Raw genomic sequence first — 19,140 nt, forward strand, 5'->3', positions numbered from 1 at the left:
TACACAGTTTTCTTGTTGGATATGTACATTTAGTAAACAATTGATTCTCTACAATAAACCAATTTAATTCTTAATTATTTTATTTTGCATATATCTGCTGAATTAATATCAACTTTCAGCCTCACAAAAGCAGAAATGTAGTATATATAATGATGTAATAATCAATGCTCCCATCTCAGCTTGTGTGTTGGCAAAAGGCACTTGCACATATTGTTTTATGAATGACGATTTGTGTCTGAATCTCCCTCCAGCCTGATTGGTAGTTTATCATGAAGCTGGAATATTTTTGTTTTTGTTTATCATATTTAGAAATAGTCCTCCTTCCTTAGATACAGTTACTGTATCTGCGTTAACCTCACTTTTTTTGTGTGCTTGTATACGCAGCCTCCTCTAACAGACAGTGGTGAGCTCAGCAGGAGGCCCGTACGACTCTTAGGCATCAACACCTGGGACGTGGCGGCTGCTCTAACACACCTGGACTGGAGCCTCTTCAAATCCATCCACGAGGTCTGAACTCATTTAACCAAATATAAGAGACCAAAAAACATTTTTACAGAAAATCTTAACATAATTGTCCATCTATTCTGTATTATTTATTCTGTAAAATAAAAGTTTTCATTGCTTGGACACGAGCATCAAAGACTCAGAGCTGAGTGGCTGCCAGGAAGAGCTGAATATTAGTTGGCATCAGTGTGAAGCAGAGTACAGACATGTTGGGTGTTAGCAAATCTTTAGACACTGTTTTGTGTTTTATTCTTAATCTCAAATGTGAGCTTTTGCTGCTTTTCTGTTTTTATATGATTCAAAATAACATTTGTATTTGGTTTTTGACTATTTTGGACAAAACAAGTTGATTAAGATGTCACATAGGCTTCTGGAAAATTATGAAAGGAAGGTATTTTGGGATGCATTCGTCTGAAAAGCTTGACGTCTTTCACTCACACTCCTTATTCCTGCTTCCCACCTGCAGCAGGAGCTGGTGTACTACACCCTCAGCCGTGCTCCTGGATCCGGCCACACGACAGCGCTCTCACTCCTTCTCCAGCGCTGCAACGAGGTCCAGCAGTGGGTCATGTCCGAGGTGCTCATGTGTGTCTCTCTAAACAAGAGAGTGCAGCTGCTGAAGAAGTTTATCAAGATCGCTGCTCAGTAAGAACTCAAACTAAAATGAACTTGTATTTATCGGAAAAATCAAGAGTCCTCTGCACTTTCATATATTTTTCACATTTTTGTCTGCTTGTAGTTGCAAAGCCCAAAGAAATTTGAACTCTGCATTTGCCATCATCATGGGTCTCAACACCGCAGCTGTCAGCAGACTCAACCAAACCTGGGAGGTAAGTGTGTGTCTCTGTGTGTGTTGTTTTGTTTAGTGTAGTTCATACACATACTTTTTGTTTTAAATCTAATTCTGACAATGCACCTTCCTTTCAGAAATGTCCGGGGAAGTTCAAGAAGCTTTTCTCAGAGTTGGAGCTCATCACGGTGAGACTTAATAAGATAAATGCAGTGTGAAGGATGTTCTTCTTTTGATTTGATAATCAAATATTTCTACTCTCCTCCCTCTCTGCCTGTCTTTCTCCAGGATCCGTCTCTGAACCACAAAGCCTACAGGGAATCCTTCAAGAGGATGAAACCTCCCAAGATCCCTTTTATGCCTCTTCTCCTGAAAGGTATCATCACACACACACACACACACACACACACACACACACACACACACACACACACACACACACACACACACACACACACACACACACACACAGTCTCTCACACACATGCACACACACACTGATGAATGAAACTTTAATATGACTGTCCACTGCTCTTAGATATCACCTTTATCCACGAGGGAAATAAGACGTTCCATGACAACCTGGTCAACTTTGAGAAGCTGGTGAGTTGAATCTTTCCGAGTTTTTCTTTCAAACTCTCGAACCTTTTTCAGGAATCTTAGCTCGATAAACCCTCAAGTGAATTTTTAGAGAACAAGATGAGATGCATTAACAGCTTTCAGTGTGTTGCCCACGGAACCAGAGACATGTGGACAGGAGGAGCTGGAGATGGAACTACTTTCCCCGTTAATCAGAATAGCACTTACCAAAAAAAGTACCGGTGACAGCCAGTGATCGGAGGCTTTTTTTTTTTTTTTTTTTTTTCATTTTTGTGAACACAATATCTCCAGAGCGCCATGAAAGAATTTCTTCAAATTTGGTTCAAACATTCAGTTGGACTCGAGGATGAACTGATTATATTTTTGGTGGTAAAAGTTAACATTTTAAGGTCACTATGCCCTCACAAAGCATGATTTTGTCCTCTTGAACATGATATCTTAAGTCTGTGGTCAAAAGTATATACAGTAGACTGAAATTGCACTTGTTGGCGGAGGCATACAACGACAGGGCGGTATTTCTGTTATTCTTTTTTTTACCTTTTTTTTCTAACTACAACTTGGAAATAGCTGTGTTTTTTGCCTTTGTTAAAACCACTTTGATTTTAATTCCAACCTGTTTCAGGAGTGTTGCTTTGAGCTCATCACTGCCAAGTTAATCTTCAGCAGTAGAATCACTCCTGAGTGGTGCCAGGGGAAAAACACTGAAACAGGATTACTGGCCGGCTAATGAGTTCTGGTCACTACAAAAGCATAATTAACATTATTAAAAAGGGGTACATTTATCATGAGAGTAGAAAAGTGCTGCAGGAGGCAGAGAGCAGTAATGGAGAGGAGAGTGCTGCTGAGATTAAGGAGTTACTGCAAGAGACCAGGCTCTATTTTACACAAAGTTTCTGTTTTCTTTTCAACGTATGAATTGACAACTGACAAAAAAAAGAAATGATCTGCCTTATTTTGAATACAAATATAATTTTAGCTGACATTCATGTTGTTGTTTATTGCTACGTGCCTGTACAAATATTACAATGTGAAATATTAGGTATTTTTTTCTCTGCATTGATGCGACATGTCTCCTACACCAACAGCATATGATCGCAGACACCGTGAGGATGATTCGCCACTGCCAGAGCGACCAACCAGGTGAGTCCTCTTGTTTCTGGGTGAATTTAATTGGTGTAAATGATCCAAACATCACAAATGATAAGACCGTTTTTTTTTTTACCAGGGGCTCTGATAGTTTCACCGTCTCTGATGAAGTGTTGTATAATGAAGTGTTGTATGAATTGAATATTAGTGTTTGCATCAATTCACTGTGAGGAATCTGCCGCCATCCGCAGTTGAGTTAGTGTACTGCACCCATCCGTTCCACCCTTTCTCTTTCTCTTACAGTTTCTAAGCAACCATTTCCAGACAGTCTTTTATTTTCTGTGTATGGCCACAACAGTGTGTGAATGTGTGTGTTATTGACTAAGGCAGAAAACTCTTCTGCATGACTGACGTGCGTGTTTTGTGTCTGTCTCCTAGGCAACGAGGTAATCGGGGTGGACAGTGCGGAGGTGAGGGCGAGCGTTAACTACCTGCACATCATCGACAATCAGCAGACTCTTTTCGAGCTGTCGCACAAACTGGAGCCACGTGCTTAAACACACAAACCCACTGGACACAGCGCCATGGAGATCCTAGCTTCTGTGACACGGAGGACACTTCTCAACACAATGTCGCATACTCGCGCACACACACACACACACTGCTGCCAAGTGGTGAAACCCACAAAGACACAGAGCTGCACTCAGCTTTAAACACTGGGCATGTGCTTTTAAAGGAATCGCACGCTTTGTTAAATGTCTATGGGAAGAGAATCTGTGCAGCAGCGCAGAGATTTGCCAAACTGAGAGAGACGGTAAAGGAGGCTGTAATTAGTTTGTACAGTATCTATTGAACTGAATATGCCCTTGGTTTAGTTCTTGTGATGAGCTTTTGGTTATTTATGAGCCTGTCCAGCAGGTGGAACGTTTCCTTTAATTCTGTCAAAGTCTCGTCAGTTTCCTCTGGAGGTCAAATAGGACGCGAGAGCCTCGTCATCATTTCAGTCACAAACGCTCTGTGGTTATAACCTGACGGTGTCATATTATTTAATCTGCATACCACGTATCTGCCTCGTGATGCATGTATACGCAGGATACATGCTGTAGTTATGCAGGTGTAGGTTTGGTTATTGTACTGTAGCATATTATTCAATACCTTTTTTCACCTTTTCCCACTAAAGTTCTGCATTTTGACTAAAAACGTGCAGCTTCAGTGACAAAAGGTGCAACATTAACGGCGTGTCATTCCTGGCCTGTGAATGGAGCGTTGTGAGAGGTTTCCACTGACTGACCCGTGAGGTTTGAAACCCCGAAGCTCTCCTGAACGTCTCACAAACACTGTTGATGGATACTGAATAGTTGAATCGTTGTAAAGTCCTGGTTGACTTTTAACACTCCTCGTGCTCTCTGCTCTGTGATGTTTTTTTTTCTGTGAATAGATAATTATTTTACATTGTATATAATATGGACCTATACATTTTTCAGTGCCAAATGTCACGTTGAGTCCTGCAGCACAGATGTGACGTTGAAATCTTTTTTTTTAATCACAGATTTGTTTATTTTTGAGTGAGCTCTGAAATGACGTCTGGTCCTGGATCATGTGAAGCAGATCTGACTCCTTGTAGAGATGCTTTCTGACATTATGATGACTGATTTCAAGTTGTATATGATGGTATTCCTCACATCATGGGTTGCTATGGAAATACAGCCCCAGTAGTTAAAGTCAAAGCACTGCACCACAGTTAAGAAATAGCTTTATTCCACAAAATCGTGTTCATGAGCAGATTCTAACCTTTTACTATTTGTTCTTACTGACTGAAAAGATCACTTCATTCAGAAGGGATCATGTGTAAACTGTCTGAAAAGTAACACAGGTTGTGGACATTATACATGAAGCACAAGGGCACATACTTTCTCCCTTTGTAGTAAGAATGTCTGGTGGGGAATTTTACAGCTTTGGTTCATCCACTGATTTTTCAAAACTTCTAAAGTTCTTATAATTAAATAAATATTGGGGAGAAAAATTCTCCTTTCTGAATCCAGTAAGTTCTCATATTCTGGAAACGTATTCATGTTGACACATCCACGACTTGTGAAAAGCTTCTATTTGTCGTTCGAATCCCAGAGGAACCAGTTTGTCTTGTAAATATAATTATAACCCTGCCTCACTGTCGTCATCGGAACCAAAATGCAACAGGAGATGAGGGGGATCACTCTCCAGACCCATGAGCAGACCTCACTTGTGTTTGCATTATTTTGTCCTCGCCCTGCGTCTGTTCATGCCGTCACTTCAGTGGTGCATTTCTGCTCAGTTGGAGGAACCATCCGAGGTTGAGATTCCTAAGTGTAACGTACGTGGTGATGCATGTCTTGCATTGTTTAGATAGCTATGAAGCATGGGGGTAAAGTGCAATACAGTAGAAATGTTTGTTGCCACAAGTGTTCATCATCACCATCATTTCAAAACGAAGCCTTGTTGAGAACACATAGCTGCTCTCTCCTGCAGACCATGATGATTCAGCTGGGTAAAGGAAAATCTGAATTTGAAAAAAAATTCTTTGGTTCAGTTCAAGAATCGATCCAGATTTTTATATGGATCGGCATCAAATTGCACACAATACCCCCTAAACATGTCAGATTTTTCTTTTTTTGTCAAGAACCATTAATTATTCTCTGTGAAATCAATGAGAATGTAAAAAAAGATCCTGATCTGCCCCCTGATCCAGAACCAAAATTGAATGGGCTCTACCGTGACCTTTACCACATCGCTGCACCAATTTTTGTGGTAATCCTTCCAGTAGTTTTTGGGGCAATCTTGCTAACAAACAAACAAACAAACGTGAAAACATAACCTCCATGGCGGAGGTAATTATAAAAAGTGATCACAAGGGGAAGACTCACCTTAAACTTAATTTTATGTCATGCTATGTAACCACGTAGATATATTTAAAATCTAAAATACTACAGACATTATCATCCAGGAAGTGTTGCCTGATATTACACGTGAGTCTTGAGATAATTTCCTTCCAGTTATTGACGTCCACAAATGCTACATTAACAATTTAAGAAAATTTGAATAATATTCAAATGATAATATTCAATTTGAAATTATATTCAAATAGACCAATGCAATCTATTTCTATTTATATACAAACAAGCCAGTAGCCAGTCAGATTTACCTTTAGCCTCAGCGTACCCTCAAGTTCGGCCTGTATCATTGATTACGAGGCCAAAACACTTGATGATGCAAACATGCACAACTGAAGTGGGACATCCCGAACATCTGCTGGTGGCTGCTAACACCTGCTAACATCTACTGGTAGTTGGTAACTTAAATTGTGCAGAAGACCTTCAAACGTACAAGGGATATTCACCATCTTGTCCTGTATTCTAAAAAACTACTGGTCACACCAGACCAAATGCAGCAGTAGCAGCAAAACTCCAGCGTGTTCTAACTTCGGCAACAATTGAGTTTTATTCAGCTTTTTAATTGTGAGAGACGCTTGTTATTTCTTCTTTTTAAAGTCAAATTTCCAAGATGCTTTTTGTGAAACCAAGTCAGTGATTTGTGATTCGGCTGCGAGAGCTGATAAGTCAGAGCTGTGGTTTCGTCGTATTCAGCGTCATAGAGAGGCCTTGTGGTCGTCATATTTACTATTAACCATGACACACGTGCACAGGCACAACTCTGCTCCACCTCGTCCACGGAGCAGAACAATTGTGCTGAATGAGTAATTTATTGTAATATATTGTTTATTTATGTATTTTAAAGTTGACAATATTTCGGGTTTATGTGCCTGAGGTTTAACACGTGCACACACATCAGATCAAAAAGGTGTTTGTGGGTTTGAAGCTGCACTGCTGGAATGTAAAAGTATGTGTTGTGTTTTATGGCCACTTGAGGGCAGCAGAGGAGCAAGTTGGTGTGATGACGTTTGAGAAAACCACAGGAGGTTGTATTCAGTATTTTATCATTGTCATAACTGTGTAAAACATTTTTTATAACAATGTTTAAATTCTGTTTGCATGTTAAAAGAAAAACACAAAGTTCACAATGCAAGACAGGACACATTGAAGGCTTTGTACTATTGTAATATTGTCTATGTGTAAATATACGCCTACAGTTGTTATGTTGTTATTACTTATCTGTTGTAAATGGAAACCAAAAGAGTCAACAATGAAGCAATACGTCTCCCCCTCGTGACCCCTCAGCCTTCAGATAGCTGGAGCTACCCGTCTTTTCTAAAGCTTCGTTTTACTATGTGAACATTTTACTGAAAATGAATAAACTATAGGTTTTATGTGACATCCAGGTGAGCGGGTGGTTTATTTCGCCTGCGTTCACTCACACTGTGGTTGTGTATTACTGAAATGTCCAATGATATCCAACACCCTCTCTGAAGCTCCCAAAAAGAAGATGGCGGAGGTGGGAAGCTGTTTTAGAGGAATGTATTTGGTCCATCTTCGTTTTCTTTTTTAACACTTACACTATAAGAAACTCCATAGACAACACCAACATATTCAGAACTCCGTGGATCCCTTGTGTTATTAAGTCTAAATTGACAGGTAGGTCATAAATGTATTACTTTTGAAGTCCTGCTCCTTAAATCATGAACCAGATTTGCACAGTTCTAAGGAACATGAGTAAGTAAAAGAAAGAAAATCTTGTACTTAACTGGATCTATTGAAGACAGTGGTATCAAGCATTTTGGGCTTGTCAAATTAAAAGCCAAGTGAGAAAATAAAAGAAAATGATAAGGTTTTTTATATTAAGATGTTTGAATCATGATTCTAAACTGCTGGACAAACTCATTTTCTTACTTTTTAAGAAAATCTGTAGTATTTAATTGGATCTATTACGAAGCCTCCAACTGTATCAAAGTGAGTCAAGAATTTCCAAAGGAAAAGCTCAGTACAAAGATAACAGTAAATGATCAGATCTGTAGATCTATGGCAGCTGCTGATGCCCAGTGATCTCAGCAACTTCTTAGAAAGGGCAAAGGGAACATTAACTCACTGGTATTTAAATGGCACTGATATCAGATGTATCATTGACAGATAGTTTGTCTCTTTTCATTGCTGTTTATCTGTTTGTTAGCTGGATTTCGAAAGATGTTTCTTCGCCAGTGTAATGTTTCCCGGCAACTCTGATTGGACCATTGGATCACTCATTATTGATTACTTTAAAAGAAATAAAACATTGTGGCTCTATTATGGTGCAATAAATATGCATAAAATATAAGAACATAGAAAAACAAAGAACAGAGCTGTCCTGGACGTTCCAAAGCTAAACAGTTGTTGATATTTAGTGAACAATTGTTTCCCCCTTTAATTTCCTTATTGTCTTTTTAGAGTGTTGGGTGATTCTGGGGCAAACACTTCTGATGCACGTTCGTTGGGAGCTATTGGTTTTTCTGTCTCGTGTTCAGAGAAAACACTTTGTTCTGTGCAGCTGTGTATAAAACAAAGTGTTTGCCAAGTGCATTTGACCAATAATATCACACCAACAGTGCAGACACCCTCTCTGAAGCGTATAAAAGAACGCAGCCTGCCCACCTGTCTCCTTCAAACTCTCATTCTCATCCAACAGTGCAGATCATCTCCAACCCCTCGTCCTGCTCCTGTGACAGAGAGAGAGAGACGTCAACATGATCCTGCTCCTCCTTCTGTTCGCCCTGACCCTGGGTGCTGTGTCTCCTTCAGATGGACCTGAGCTCCAGCTGCAGCGTAGAAACTGTCCCATGTTCTGGTCCAGCTTCAACAACCGCTGCTACAAGTACGTGTCCACACGGATGAACTGGGCTGATGCAGAGCTCCACTGTTTGTCAGAGGGAGCCAACCTGGTGTCTATCCACAGTCTGGATGAACATAATTATGTCAAAACCATGATCAAGAACTTTGACCATGCTGAATTATTCACCTGGATCGGACTCAGTGACCACCACAAAGAAGGCAGCTGGATGTGGTCTGATGGTTGTGCAGCTCAATTTTACCTTTGGTCCACAGGAGAGCCAAACAACAATAAAGGAAATGAAGGCTGTGTTGAAAATAACTCTCAGACAGAAAAGAAATGGAATGATCGAAATTGTAGTGACCATATTCCCTCTGTTTGTGCATCTCGTATAATCTGTCCTCAGTGATTGTTAAGTCTGATTTAACCTGGTCACTGATCACCTGATGCTTGTTGACATGAAATAGTCCTCAGCAATAAAGATACAAATGCACACTTCTATGTTTGTACTCATTTCACCCACTTACTTTTCATACCTGTTGTCAGGTATTTGTTTTTGGTGATTTTAACAATTACAATGTTATTGTTAAAATCAATGACAATTGAACACATTTAGTGTTGAGTACAAATAAGATGATGATGATGATGGAAACACGAAAACAGCAACATGCAATACATCAAAATACCAACAGTAAAGATAAAATAAAATAAAACAAAATAATATAAAACAAAATAACATAAAATAAAAACCTGCTGGGATAAAAATGTTCTCAACTTAAAAAGAAGGCCAAAGAGAAGAGACGTGTTCTTCACAATGATTTGAAGTGTGCTAGAGACGGGGCAGATCTAATATGGAGTGGTACGCTGTTCCACTAGTTTGGGGCGGCTACTGCAAAGGCTCGATCGCCTCTGGTTATGAGTCTCGGTTTAGGTAAGTCCAGGAGCAGCTGAGTGGCTGACCTCAGCTCTCTAAGTGGAGAGTGGACATGAAGGAGCTCAGTAAGGCGGTGACAGTCCATTAAGAGGTTTGAAAGTTAACAATAATGTTTTAAAATCAATCCTGTGACCAACAGGAAGCCAGTGGAGGGAGCTAAACACTGGTGTTATATGGTCCCTCTTCTTCTTTCCTGTATGGAGGCGAGCAGCAGCATTTTGGACGAGCTGCAGGCTACAGTAATCAAGTCGAGAAGTTATGATGGCATGGATCACCCTCTCTAGATCTTTAGGTCGGAGATAGACCTTTACCTTAGCTATAAGTCTCAACTGAAAGAAGCTAGACCTAACAACAGATTGTCAAATTTAAAAACACTGTCCAGATGAACACCAAGACTCTTCACAGAGCAGTGAATCATAGGGGCTAGAGGGCCAAATTAGTTTTGCGCGTTTTGGGCCATGTTCACTATTTACCACTTGGGCCACTATAGGTTCCTATCCAGATTACAACTTGCCCAGAGCACCACCTGTTTGGCAAAAAAGGCCCACATTCGTAGAAAGTGCAGATATTAGCTGATATATGTAATGGAGGAAAAGTGAAAAGTAAACAAAAATAAATCCACTTAAAGTACAGACACATGGAAAATGTTCTTAAGTACAGTAACTAAGTAAATGTACTTTGTTACATCCCACCACTGTGGCACTGTTATAGTACAACAAATATTCATAAAATATAAGAACATAGAAAACAAAGAGCAGAGCTCTCCTGGACGTTCCAAAGATTAACTGTTGTTAAAAATTAGTGAAGAATTATTTCCTCCCTTTAATTTATTTCCTTATTGTCTTTTAAGACTGTTGGGTGATTCAGGGGCAAACACTTCTGATTCACGTTCGTTGGTTGACTATCATGTTTAAATCATTATGTATTTATTAACAGCATGTAACCAGCAGAGTTGTTATTGGGGAGATCCAAGCAGTAGGGAGATGCTATTTATTCATAGCACTAATAACAACAAAACCACTTAATGAGATCATTAGGAGTCACAGCAGAGATCCAAATATGATCTATTCTATTTCATGTATTTCATTAAAGGTATCTTTGTCTTACTTATTAACTGTCTGTAGGTTGTGACAGTGGCCACCAGAGGGCAGCAGAGGAGCAAGTCAGTCTGATGATGCTGTGCTCAGTCATTTATTAGCTGTTGTCATGTCTGTGTGAAGTCATGTTTAATTAAAGCAATGCTGTTTGCACGTTAGAAAAAACACAAAGTTCACAATACAAGAGAGGACACATTAAAGACTTTGTAATCGTAACATTGTCGACGTGTCAACTTGTGTTTGGCAGTTGTTTACCTGGTGTGAATGAGAAGACGTCAACCACAAAGTGACATATCTGCCCTCGTGTCGTCTTTTCTAAAGCTGCGTTTTACGAGGTCAAAAGGTTGAACTGAAAAATTATGTGACATCCAGGTGAGCTGTTGGTTTTTCTGACTCGTTTCCAGAGAAAACACTTTTATCAGGCAGCTGTGACAAAGTGTTTGCCAAGTGAATTTGACCAATAATATCACACCAACAATGCAGACACCCTCTCTGAAGCGTATAAAAGAATGCAGCCCGCCCACCTGTCTCCTTCAAACTCTTGTTCTCATCCAACAGTGCAGATCATCTCCAACCCCTCGTCCTGCTCCTGTGACAGAGAGAGAGACGCCAACATGATCCTGCTCCTCCTTCTGTTCGCCCTGACCCTGGGTGCTGTGTCTCCTTCAGATGGACCTGAGGTCAAGCTGCAGCGTGGAAACTGTCCCATGTTCTGGTCCAGCTTCAACAACCGCTGCTACAAGTACGTGGCCAGACAGATGACCTATGCTAAGGCAGAACTCAACTGTTTGTCACAGGGAGCCAACCTGGTGTCTATCCACAGTCTGGATGAACATAATTTCGTCCAAACGCTGATTGAGAACTTTGACCATGCTAATGGGAAAATCTGGCTCGGACTCAGCGATCTCCAAGAAGCAGGCAGCTGGATGTGGTCTGATGGTTGTCCGGCTCGTTTTTTCCTTTGGTCCTTAGGAGAGCCAACCAACTACGCAAATGAAGGCTGTGTTGACAAGAACTTTCACACAGATAGGAAATGGAATGATCGACATTGTAATGACCATATTCCCTCTGTTTGTGCATCTCGCATTATGTGTCCTCAGTGATTGTTAAGTCTGATTTAACCTGGTCACTGATCACCTGATGCTTGTTGACATGAAATAGTCCTCATCAATAAAGATACAAATGCACACTTCTATGTTTGTACTCGCTTACCTTTCGTACCTGTTGGAGACTCTGATGACCCCAGTGGTCGATTGAAGGAACAGCCTTAAAACAGATAACTCATGTTAACGCTGTGGATGATCTGTGTACATATATACAGATGTGCACTGGTGGCCTTTTAAAGATTAAATTAAATAGAAAGTTAATTAAAGAGTTTGAAGAGTTTCTAGAAGACGGAATATTTTTGGGATGTGTAAACAGCTGCTTCTGTCTCATCGGAGCTGATTCCAGCTGGCATGAACAAAGCGTGTGCGAGTGTGTGTGTGTGGTCAGTGGCAGTAACATTTGTAGTGGAATAGATAGGAGTTAAGTAGAAATCCTGAAAACTGTTCTTTCTTCTTCTGTTTTTTAGTGAATGAACTTAAATTAAACTGTTAATCTCTCTCTCTCTCTCTCTCTCTCTCTCTCTCTGGGATAACCACGCCCATATGCCGTTTTCGCGCGAACCCCTGGACTGTACCTTTGAGAGAGCAGGGGGAATCAGAAGAGAGACTATTCTTAAACACGAAAACAAATCCTCAAAATATGAATTGAATAGAATCTGGCATTTTAAACTAACTTGACTGGTAACAAACTCTAAGTCTTACAGTCGTGTGACACCACTGCATGTTTAGATATAAGCCTTCAAAAAGATAAAACCCCCGGCGGTGGGTGAACCTTACCTCCCCCCGCGGTTAGTTTTTAAATCCTCCTCCATTCACTGGATTTTAGGTTAAAACGTTAAAAGACTGAAAACTGTCTGTTGCTCTGAAACCTGTCGTAACACGGAGATAAATCAAAAATGACCCTCACGTCAAAGGTAAGCGACAGAATCACGCGTTTAAACGTAGCTCGGTCTCCTGCTGTGTCAGTGGAGAAGAAAAGTGCTCACGTTGTTGTCGGGATATCCTCCATTGTTAGGACACACCGGATAAAGTGGTTTATTTTGGCTGTAGCTAGCTCACCATGCTAACCCAGACTTCCTGTATTCACCGTGTGTACTTTATATTAGTCACAGAACTGGTCTCACGCCATTGTTTTGAAGCAGCTAACTGACACGTGGCCAGCTGCACACCAGTGTTCGCCGTTTACATGTCGTGCAGTGAAATGATGATGATGTCCTAAACACAAATGGCTGCAGGGTCATTGTTTTGTTTAGATGTGATTGGAGGGTCCAATCTGCATCGTCCTTTCATTGGTAGGTCAGAGGTCAACACCCCCTTTTGGCTGAAGGGGATGGTGCACGAGATTTATTAATAATAATTATAATAATGATATAAATAATACACTTTAAATAGACATGGCAGTTTCATTTATAAAGCACATACACAGGTAGATTCAAGGGACATTAACAATAGCACAGAGACTAAATTAAATGAGGATTTAAAATCAGAACAGTTAAAAACAAATATCAAGCAAATGAAAAGATTAAAAACAGAAGAATAAAAGAGGTAAAGGAATTAAAAAGGGTATGTCTCTATAAAGGTTTAGAAATAAGTTGAAAGAGTAAAAATAATAAAATACATCCATGGTATGACCTTGTAAGTTAGCAAAGTTAAAGACACTATTATACAGGAAAAGATGGTAAAATAGTATTTGGGGAAAATGGGTTAAAGCAATGTTAAAATGACAATAAAAGATATCACATGGTTGAATAAGTTGTCAGAAAAATAAGTTTTGGGCATTTCTACTAGTGGGGGTTTGTGCCAATCTTTGGTGCATGATTACAGGAAGCTGCTTCATCGTAGTTTTTTGTGTGGCACGTTCAACAAGCCAGTACGAAGGGACCTCAGCAAGTGGATAGAAACATAACCTGGTAGACAATCTTAAAGATAAGTTAATAAGTTAATTTTATCAAGTTAGACATTACCCTCTGAAGCTTTCTGGAGCCGATAAGAAGATCAGTCTTGCATGCAAACACTTAAACTCTAATACTGTGCTTTGAACTGAAGATCTGTTCATAAAACCTGCTCCATCTCGCATCAGGGCTTTTCCATCCAGGTGATGCCGACAAGTAGCACAATCATTTTATTCTTCCCACCACTGATGGACTCTTGCTCCCTCTGGTGTAAAGTGTGAAATTGTGTCCACCAGACTGGTGTCTTCACATGGTTTGATTAAAAGATTGGTCCAGAATGTGCAGCTGTTGGTCTCTCTGTTGTAAAGTCAAGTGTATACACACATACCTAAGGAAACACTGTCTTCATAATGTCTTGCCAGTTGTACCCAAATGTTAATCAGTGGAATTCAGACTTTTAGTTCTGTGTTGTGATGATAACACCTAAGATTTAGTTTAGTATGATGCTTAATATTAGCAAAGTTCTCAAGGTCTTTTCCATCTTCTGAATCTTTTACAATTGTTTTCAAAATACATTCTGAGTCTATTCAATGCATAAACAATCATAAACGCACCGTTATGTCTAATATGAACCTTTTAGAGAAATGTAATTCATTGCCTACTTTTGTATTAACTTATTATATATTTTATTTAAGGAAATTAAGTTTTGATCTTTTTTTATTATTGTTTTACATCTTATTTTCTATGGTACTGCGTGAAGTTAGAAAACTTAGTGTTCATCCTTCATGGTTTATCTGCAATGAAGATAAATTGTTTATTTTCATTCAGCTATACTGATGTATTTTCTTTACATCATAATCCCTTCGTTGTGATGCCCTTAAGTTTCCATTTTGTCCATGTTTTTGTGGTTATATGTTGAATAATTTGCTGAATATACTTATCTGCCCTCAGGCCCCATGTTTCAAATCCAAGTTCATCACTGCTGAGCTTGCTCGTCTGTTCAGTCAGTCAGACAGCGAAGACGAATTTGAGGGTTTCCTCGAAGACGAGGAAGAAGAGGATGAAGGACGTCGTTACAAACGGCTGAAGACCAAGGTATGAAATGGTTAAAGATCGTTCCATTATTTGATGATAATGTTTGATATTGCAGCCAAGGCATCTCTTTGGTTTTCTCTCAGATGGTGTATTCAGAAGAGGACAGCGATGTGGACACAGGCTTTTACTCTGATGGCGACGATGCTCCCCCACCAAAAAGAAGGAGTCTTTTAGTAGCCCTGAGGTGTGTTCACTGGTCTGCACGATAAACAACAGTATATAGCAAGTGCCCTCACAATTATACACAATTTCAATTTCTGAATGAATAACTTGTGAAATATCGATGAAATAGTGTTTGTGATTTGGCAAAGCAATGTTAAATGGGTATAACTTGTGTTTATTCAGTATTAATCCTGTGGTCCAATTTCACAAGGGAATGTATTACCTCCACCATGGAGGTTGTTTTCATCTGTGTTTGTTTGTTAGGTACTTTGCAGGATCATGAAAAAACTACTCAACAGATTTCTATAAAATTGTGTGGTAGAGAGAGGATATGATCTAAGGAAGAACCTATTAAACTTTGGTGCAGATCCAAGATTCTTTATTTCCACATTTTCATTGATATCTCAGAGAATAATTCATGGATCTTGATGAAGAGAATAAGACATGTTTAGGGGACTGATATGTATGAGTTTGTGCAAGTAGTCGCAGATCCAAATAAAAATCCACATCTACTTAATTTAAATGTGGTTCCATAAGGGGACTGTTGAGCCTGTACCTGTTTCATGAAAATTGTGTTGATTCTCCCGAGACTGAAAAAGGATCCTTCTTTCATCTCGTTTTCAGGTTTCCCGTGAAAAGACTGTCGGCTCCCAAACAGGAGGCGAACAAAGACAGTCCTTCTCCGCCGAGAACCAGAGGAAGGCAGAGGATGAAGCAGAAGCAACACAAAGATGCAGAGGAGGAACAGCTGGAGGACGAAGAGGAGGACGAAGAGGAGGAGGAGGAAAAAGAGGAGGTCCTGTCTCAGAGTCTTAGAAAACGAGAGAAGAACATTCAGGAGAACAAGGCCATGGTGATTAACCATCACAATATTTTGTATGAATTCTCCATATTCAGACAAACTTTGTGATCCGGATATTTAAAATATCCCAGTCCCTCGTTTGTCAGATGTCCTTGACTCAGTTTTTCTTTGTTGTCGTCTTTCAGCTGTCTAAACTGTTTGCTGATTTGACCACCATGGCTGACCTGACTCTGCCCACCACCCTTCAAGTGAGTATACACACTAGCACCAATTTCCCTCAAACTTGCATTGAGTTTTTTTTATACTTTAAGTCAGTAATGGGGTTGCTACAGTTTTTTGTCCTGCTCTGAATTGCAAACACTTGTCTTTTATTTCTGCAGAAGAAGAAGAGGCAAGCGACACCACGGAAACGCAAGTTCGAACCAGAGATGGGGTCAGAAAGGAGGAACCCTTCCCGTAAGGCTCGTCCGCCTGAGAACTTTGGGGTGGAGGAAAAGAGCGTGCCGGTCACCCACAGGAGCCCCAGGACTGTAGACATCAGGAGACTGGTGGAGGTACGTCATGCAACACAACCTGTTTAGAAGAATCTTCAGTGAAGTACGTACATTTGTGCACTTAAGAGTCCGCTGTTTCAAAAAACAAATTATACCCAGAAGAAAGTGCAATTTAGATTTTACACAACACTTTGTATTGAAACCTTACTGGCTACATGTTTGTGTTCTCTCAGTTGTATCTCTGTATTGTGACTCGACAGGTGGACGAGGAACATGCTGGAGAGGGTCGGAAAAAAAAGAGGAGCGGTGGTTCAAGGAAGAGTCAGTTTGTGGTGAGGTCAGTGGACGACATCACAGAGGAAGACCTGGACAACATAGCATACCGCAGCAAGGACAAGATCTGGGACAAAGACCATGTGAGTCACATCAGGACTGTGCCACTTCACTGCTGTTAGTCAGGGTTGTAATTTCAGGCGTCAGGGTTAGTGTATTCATTCACTGTATGTGTGTGTGTTTTTTTCTTCAGGGCAGCTCATGTCACCAGTGCAGACAGAAGACTCTGGACACCAAGACAGTGTGTCGCAGTGGTTTCTGTGTGGGGGCCAAAGGTCAGTTCTGTGGGCCGTGCTTGAAGAACCGCTACGGAGAGGACGTAAGCACTGTGCTGCTCGACCCGGTCAGTGCTAAAACTTGCATATTAAATATTTAATTTTCCATGTCTCACACTGTGGGTTTGGTGAACTTGAAGTCTTCTGAGACTCTAATCAGAAGACGAGAGTGTCCGCACTTCAGTTGATGATACCTGGGACAAGTTTGTGTGGGGGACATTTTTGTCTACTGATTTCACCACTTATGTCCAGCACCTAGTGTTTGTCAAGTTTGGATGTGCATGCTTTTGTATACTTTCTGATCTTCTGGGACTGAAACTTTGATTTTCCAAAGCATTATTAGTTACAGATTAATAAACTGTTTTATTTGCTTGTTAGTAATAAACTTCCATTGTTCAATTCTTTCTTGTTTTGAATTTTATCTCTTTTACAAAAAGTTATCATACATAATAAGTGGTCAGGAGCCACGCTGACGAGCTTAATTTTGCCCACTAAAACAATGTCAATGTGTCTTGACCTACATTTTTACCATGGATGTCTCAAATACAGCATGGACAACATGGACTCGCTTGTGTAGAGTCAGAACGTGCTTATTCACCTGCATTAAATTTGGAGCATTTATTTCCAGACGTGGTCGTGTCCCCTCTGCCGAGGGATGTGCAACTGCAGCCTGTGTCGTAAGAAGGAAGGCCGCTGCGCTACCGGCATCCTGGTGGGATTGGCTCGCTACAACGGCCACGGCAATGTCCACGAGTATCTGGAGAGGTGGGTCTCCTCATTCTCACTGTACGGCTTAATGTTCCAGGCTGGAAGCCCCTCAAACTAAAGTTGGTAAAATTAAGTTTTCTGACAGCAGATACCAATCTTGTCTTGTTTTTTTTCTCCATCTCAGTATTCAGAAAGAGCTGCAGTGAAGTCCAGAGTGATGAGCAGCGAGGAGAACCAGCTGTGACCTGGAGGAGGCTGTGGTGCTGCACAGTACTGTAGAACCTATTACAACGCACATCTGTAGGTTTAGATCATCTTACTAGAGAAACGACAGCTAAAAGACATTTGTTTTTCTCATGTCACTTTCTAAGGCACATACACTGTTAATATGTTTTATAAATGTTTTATATAACCTGAGTTAAGGCTGCATTAGATGCAGGAGAGATTTTATTGTTCTGAAGCCAGTTGTTAGTTTTGAGTTGTACATGTTCTTTGGAATGTTTTGACCCTTGATTTTTAGTTGAGAGGTTCATTTCTGTTCTGATCTTAAACATAGCCTTTTGTACCTGCTATTTTTCAAAAAGTCGTACAGTTTCCTTGTCATTCCACTGTACATTTGAATAAAGAATGGCATTATCTAACCGATTTGCCATGTTTATGTAACTCTATCCATGTAGGCTTTTATCTGGTAAATACTTGTTTCAGCTCTCACACTAAAGCGTGACTTGGGCCTCATTTCTCCATCTGACCCAACGAGAACCTGAGCGAGTTGTGTCCGACTCAAGCCCAAGAGGTATTAGAGTTATTCTGTCCGAATTCTTGTTGACAGCCGGCAACGTTCATAAGAAGACTGAGCACCTTGTAAATGGCCATAAAAAATATTTGCTTTGACATTTATTTTTAAGCTATTGCCCACAAGTCACAAGCTAAGAAGTTGAAGCACGATGTTAAGTCGCTCTCTATCTCACACGTCTTTAAAGCAGGAAAAATCAATCCTGACACCTTTTGATTGCTGCACCATAGTTTCTTGATTGGGCTGCAGCAGGGGAGCATGCATACGATGGGGCGGCTTATTTTGTGTGTGTCTCTGGCTGTTATGTATCTGGTCAGCTTTCCCAGCTTGTTAGGTCAGATCTGAGTCAAATGGCGCCTGAGGCTGGGAACCAGTCGGCTGATGACCAGGTACCTAAGGGTCGCAGCACCGTCAGAGGTCACCCTGAGGTCATTGATACTTTACGAGGCATCAGTTCCGGGTAATGTGTGTGAGGAATAGAAACGTATATTACACCTTTTCATCAGTGATTAGACACTGTCAAAAAGGAAGTGGCCCATCAAGTCTATGGTCTTACGTTGCACACTCATTACTAATGTGAGTGTGTGTGAACACTGTTGTGATCCAAAAATCTACAGACATCTTATAATCTTTTATACATTATAAATTAAAATATCTGTATTCATAAATCTGGTGTCATTTCACATCCAATGAGATTAAAACACTCGAGTGAAAACTTCAAAAATCCATGTTCTGATAT

The 19,140-nt window shown here is 40.3% G+C and overlaps 4 protein-coding genes and 1 long non-coding RNA gene across 6 annotated transcripts in view; all 5 read left to right on the top strand.

The window, feature by feature from the left end:
* The window catches only part of rapgef5a (Rap guanine nucleotide exchange factor (GEF) 5a), a 42,854-nt gene extending 37,837 nt beyond the window's left edge, over positions 1–5,017 (top strand). For both annotated transcript variants that reach the window (XM_034599745.1, XM_034599744.1), the window contains exons 19-26: positions 385–507; positions 971–1,149; positions 1,244–1,334; positions 1,432–1,482; positions 1,583–1,670; positions 1,833–1,897; positions 2,980–3,034; positions 3,419–5,017. In XM_034599745.1, coding sequence (XP_034455636.1) covers positions 385–507; positions 971–1,149; positions 1,244–1,334; positions 1,432–1,482; positions 1,583–1,670; positions 1,833–1,897; positions 2,980–3,034; positions 3,419–3,537 — 771 coding nt within the window. In that variant the 3' untranslated portion in view covers positions 3,538–5,017. The remainder of the gene's footprint in view (positions 1–384; positions 508–970; positions 1,150–1,243; positions 1,335–1,431; positions 1,483–1,582; positions 1,671–1,832; positions 1,898–2,979; positions 3,035–3,418) is intronic.
* A 3,528-nt stretch (positions 5,018–8,545) lies between these two features.
* LOC117770375 (lactose-binding lectin l-2-like) lies at positions 8,546–9,209 on the top strand. Its single transcript, XM_034599746.1, has one exon. The coding sequence runs from the start codon at positions 8,628–8,630 to the stop codon at positions 9,117–9,119; it is 492 nt and encodes a 163-aa protein (XP_034455637.1). The 5' UTR covers positions 8,546–8,627; the 3' UTR covers positions 9,120–9,209.
* Positions 9,210–9,446: 237 nt separating this feature from the next.
* On the top strand, positions 9,447–10,957 carry LOC117770774. Its single transcript, XR_004615443.1, has 2 exons — positions 9,447–9,891; positions 9,984–10,957. It is a non-coding gene; the product is annotated as an uncharacterized LOC117770774 (long non-coding RNA).
* Positions 10,958–11,254: 297 nt separating this feature from the next.
* LOC117770773 (lactose-binding lectin l-2-like) lies at positions 11,255–11,934 on the top strand. Its single transcript, XM_034600475.1, has one exon. The coding sequence runs from the start codon at positions 11,356–11,358 to the stop codon at positions 11,842–11,844; it is 489 nt and encodes a 162-aa protein (XP_034456366.1). The 5' UTR covers positions 11,255–11,355; the 3' UTR covers positions 11,845–11,934.
* Positions 11,935–12,405: 471 nt separating this feature from the next.
* cdca7b (cell division cycle associated 7b) lies at positions 12,406–18,273 on the top strand. The gene is made up of 10 exons (XM_034600640.1): positions 12,406–12,761; positions 14,691–14,834; positions 14,918–15,018; positions 15,621–15,849; positions 15,984–16,046; positions 16,179–16,352; positions 16,553–16,708; positions 16,819–16,968; positions 17,529–17,665; positions 17,793–18,273. The coding sequence occupies exons 1-10, from the start codon at positions 12,744–12,746 to the stop codon at positions 17,812–17,814; spliced, it is 1,194 nt and encodes a 397-aa protein (XP_034456531.1). The 5' UTR covers positions 12,406–12,743; the 3' UTR covers positions 17,815–18,273.
* Positions 18,274–19,140: the final 867 nt, after the last annotated feature.

The sequence above is a fragment of the Hippoglossus hippoglossus genome, chromosome 11, assembly GCF_009819705.1.
Source record: "Hippoglossus hippoglossus isolate fHipHip1 chromosome 11, fHipHip1.pri, whole genome shotgun sequence".
NCBI classification, from domain to species: domain Eukaryota; kingdom Metazoa; phylum Chordata; class Actinopteri; order Pleuronectiformes; family Pleuronectidae; genus Hippoglossus; species Hippoglossus hippoglossus.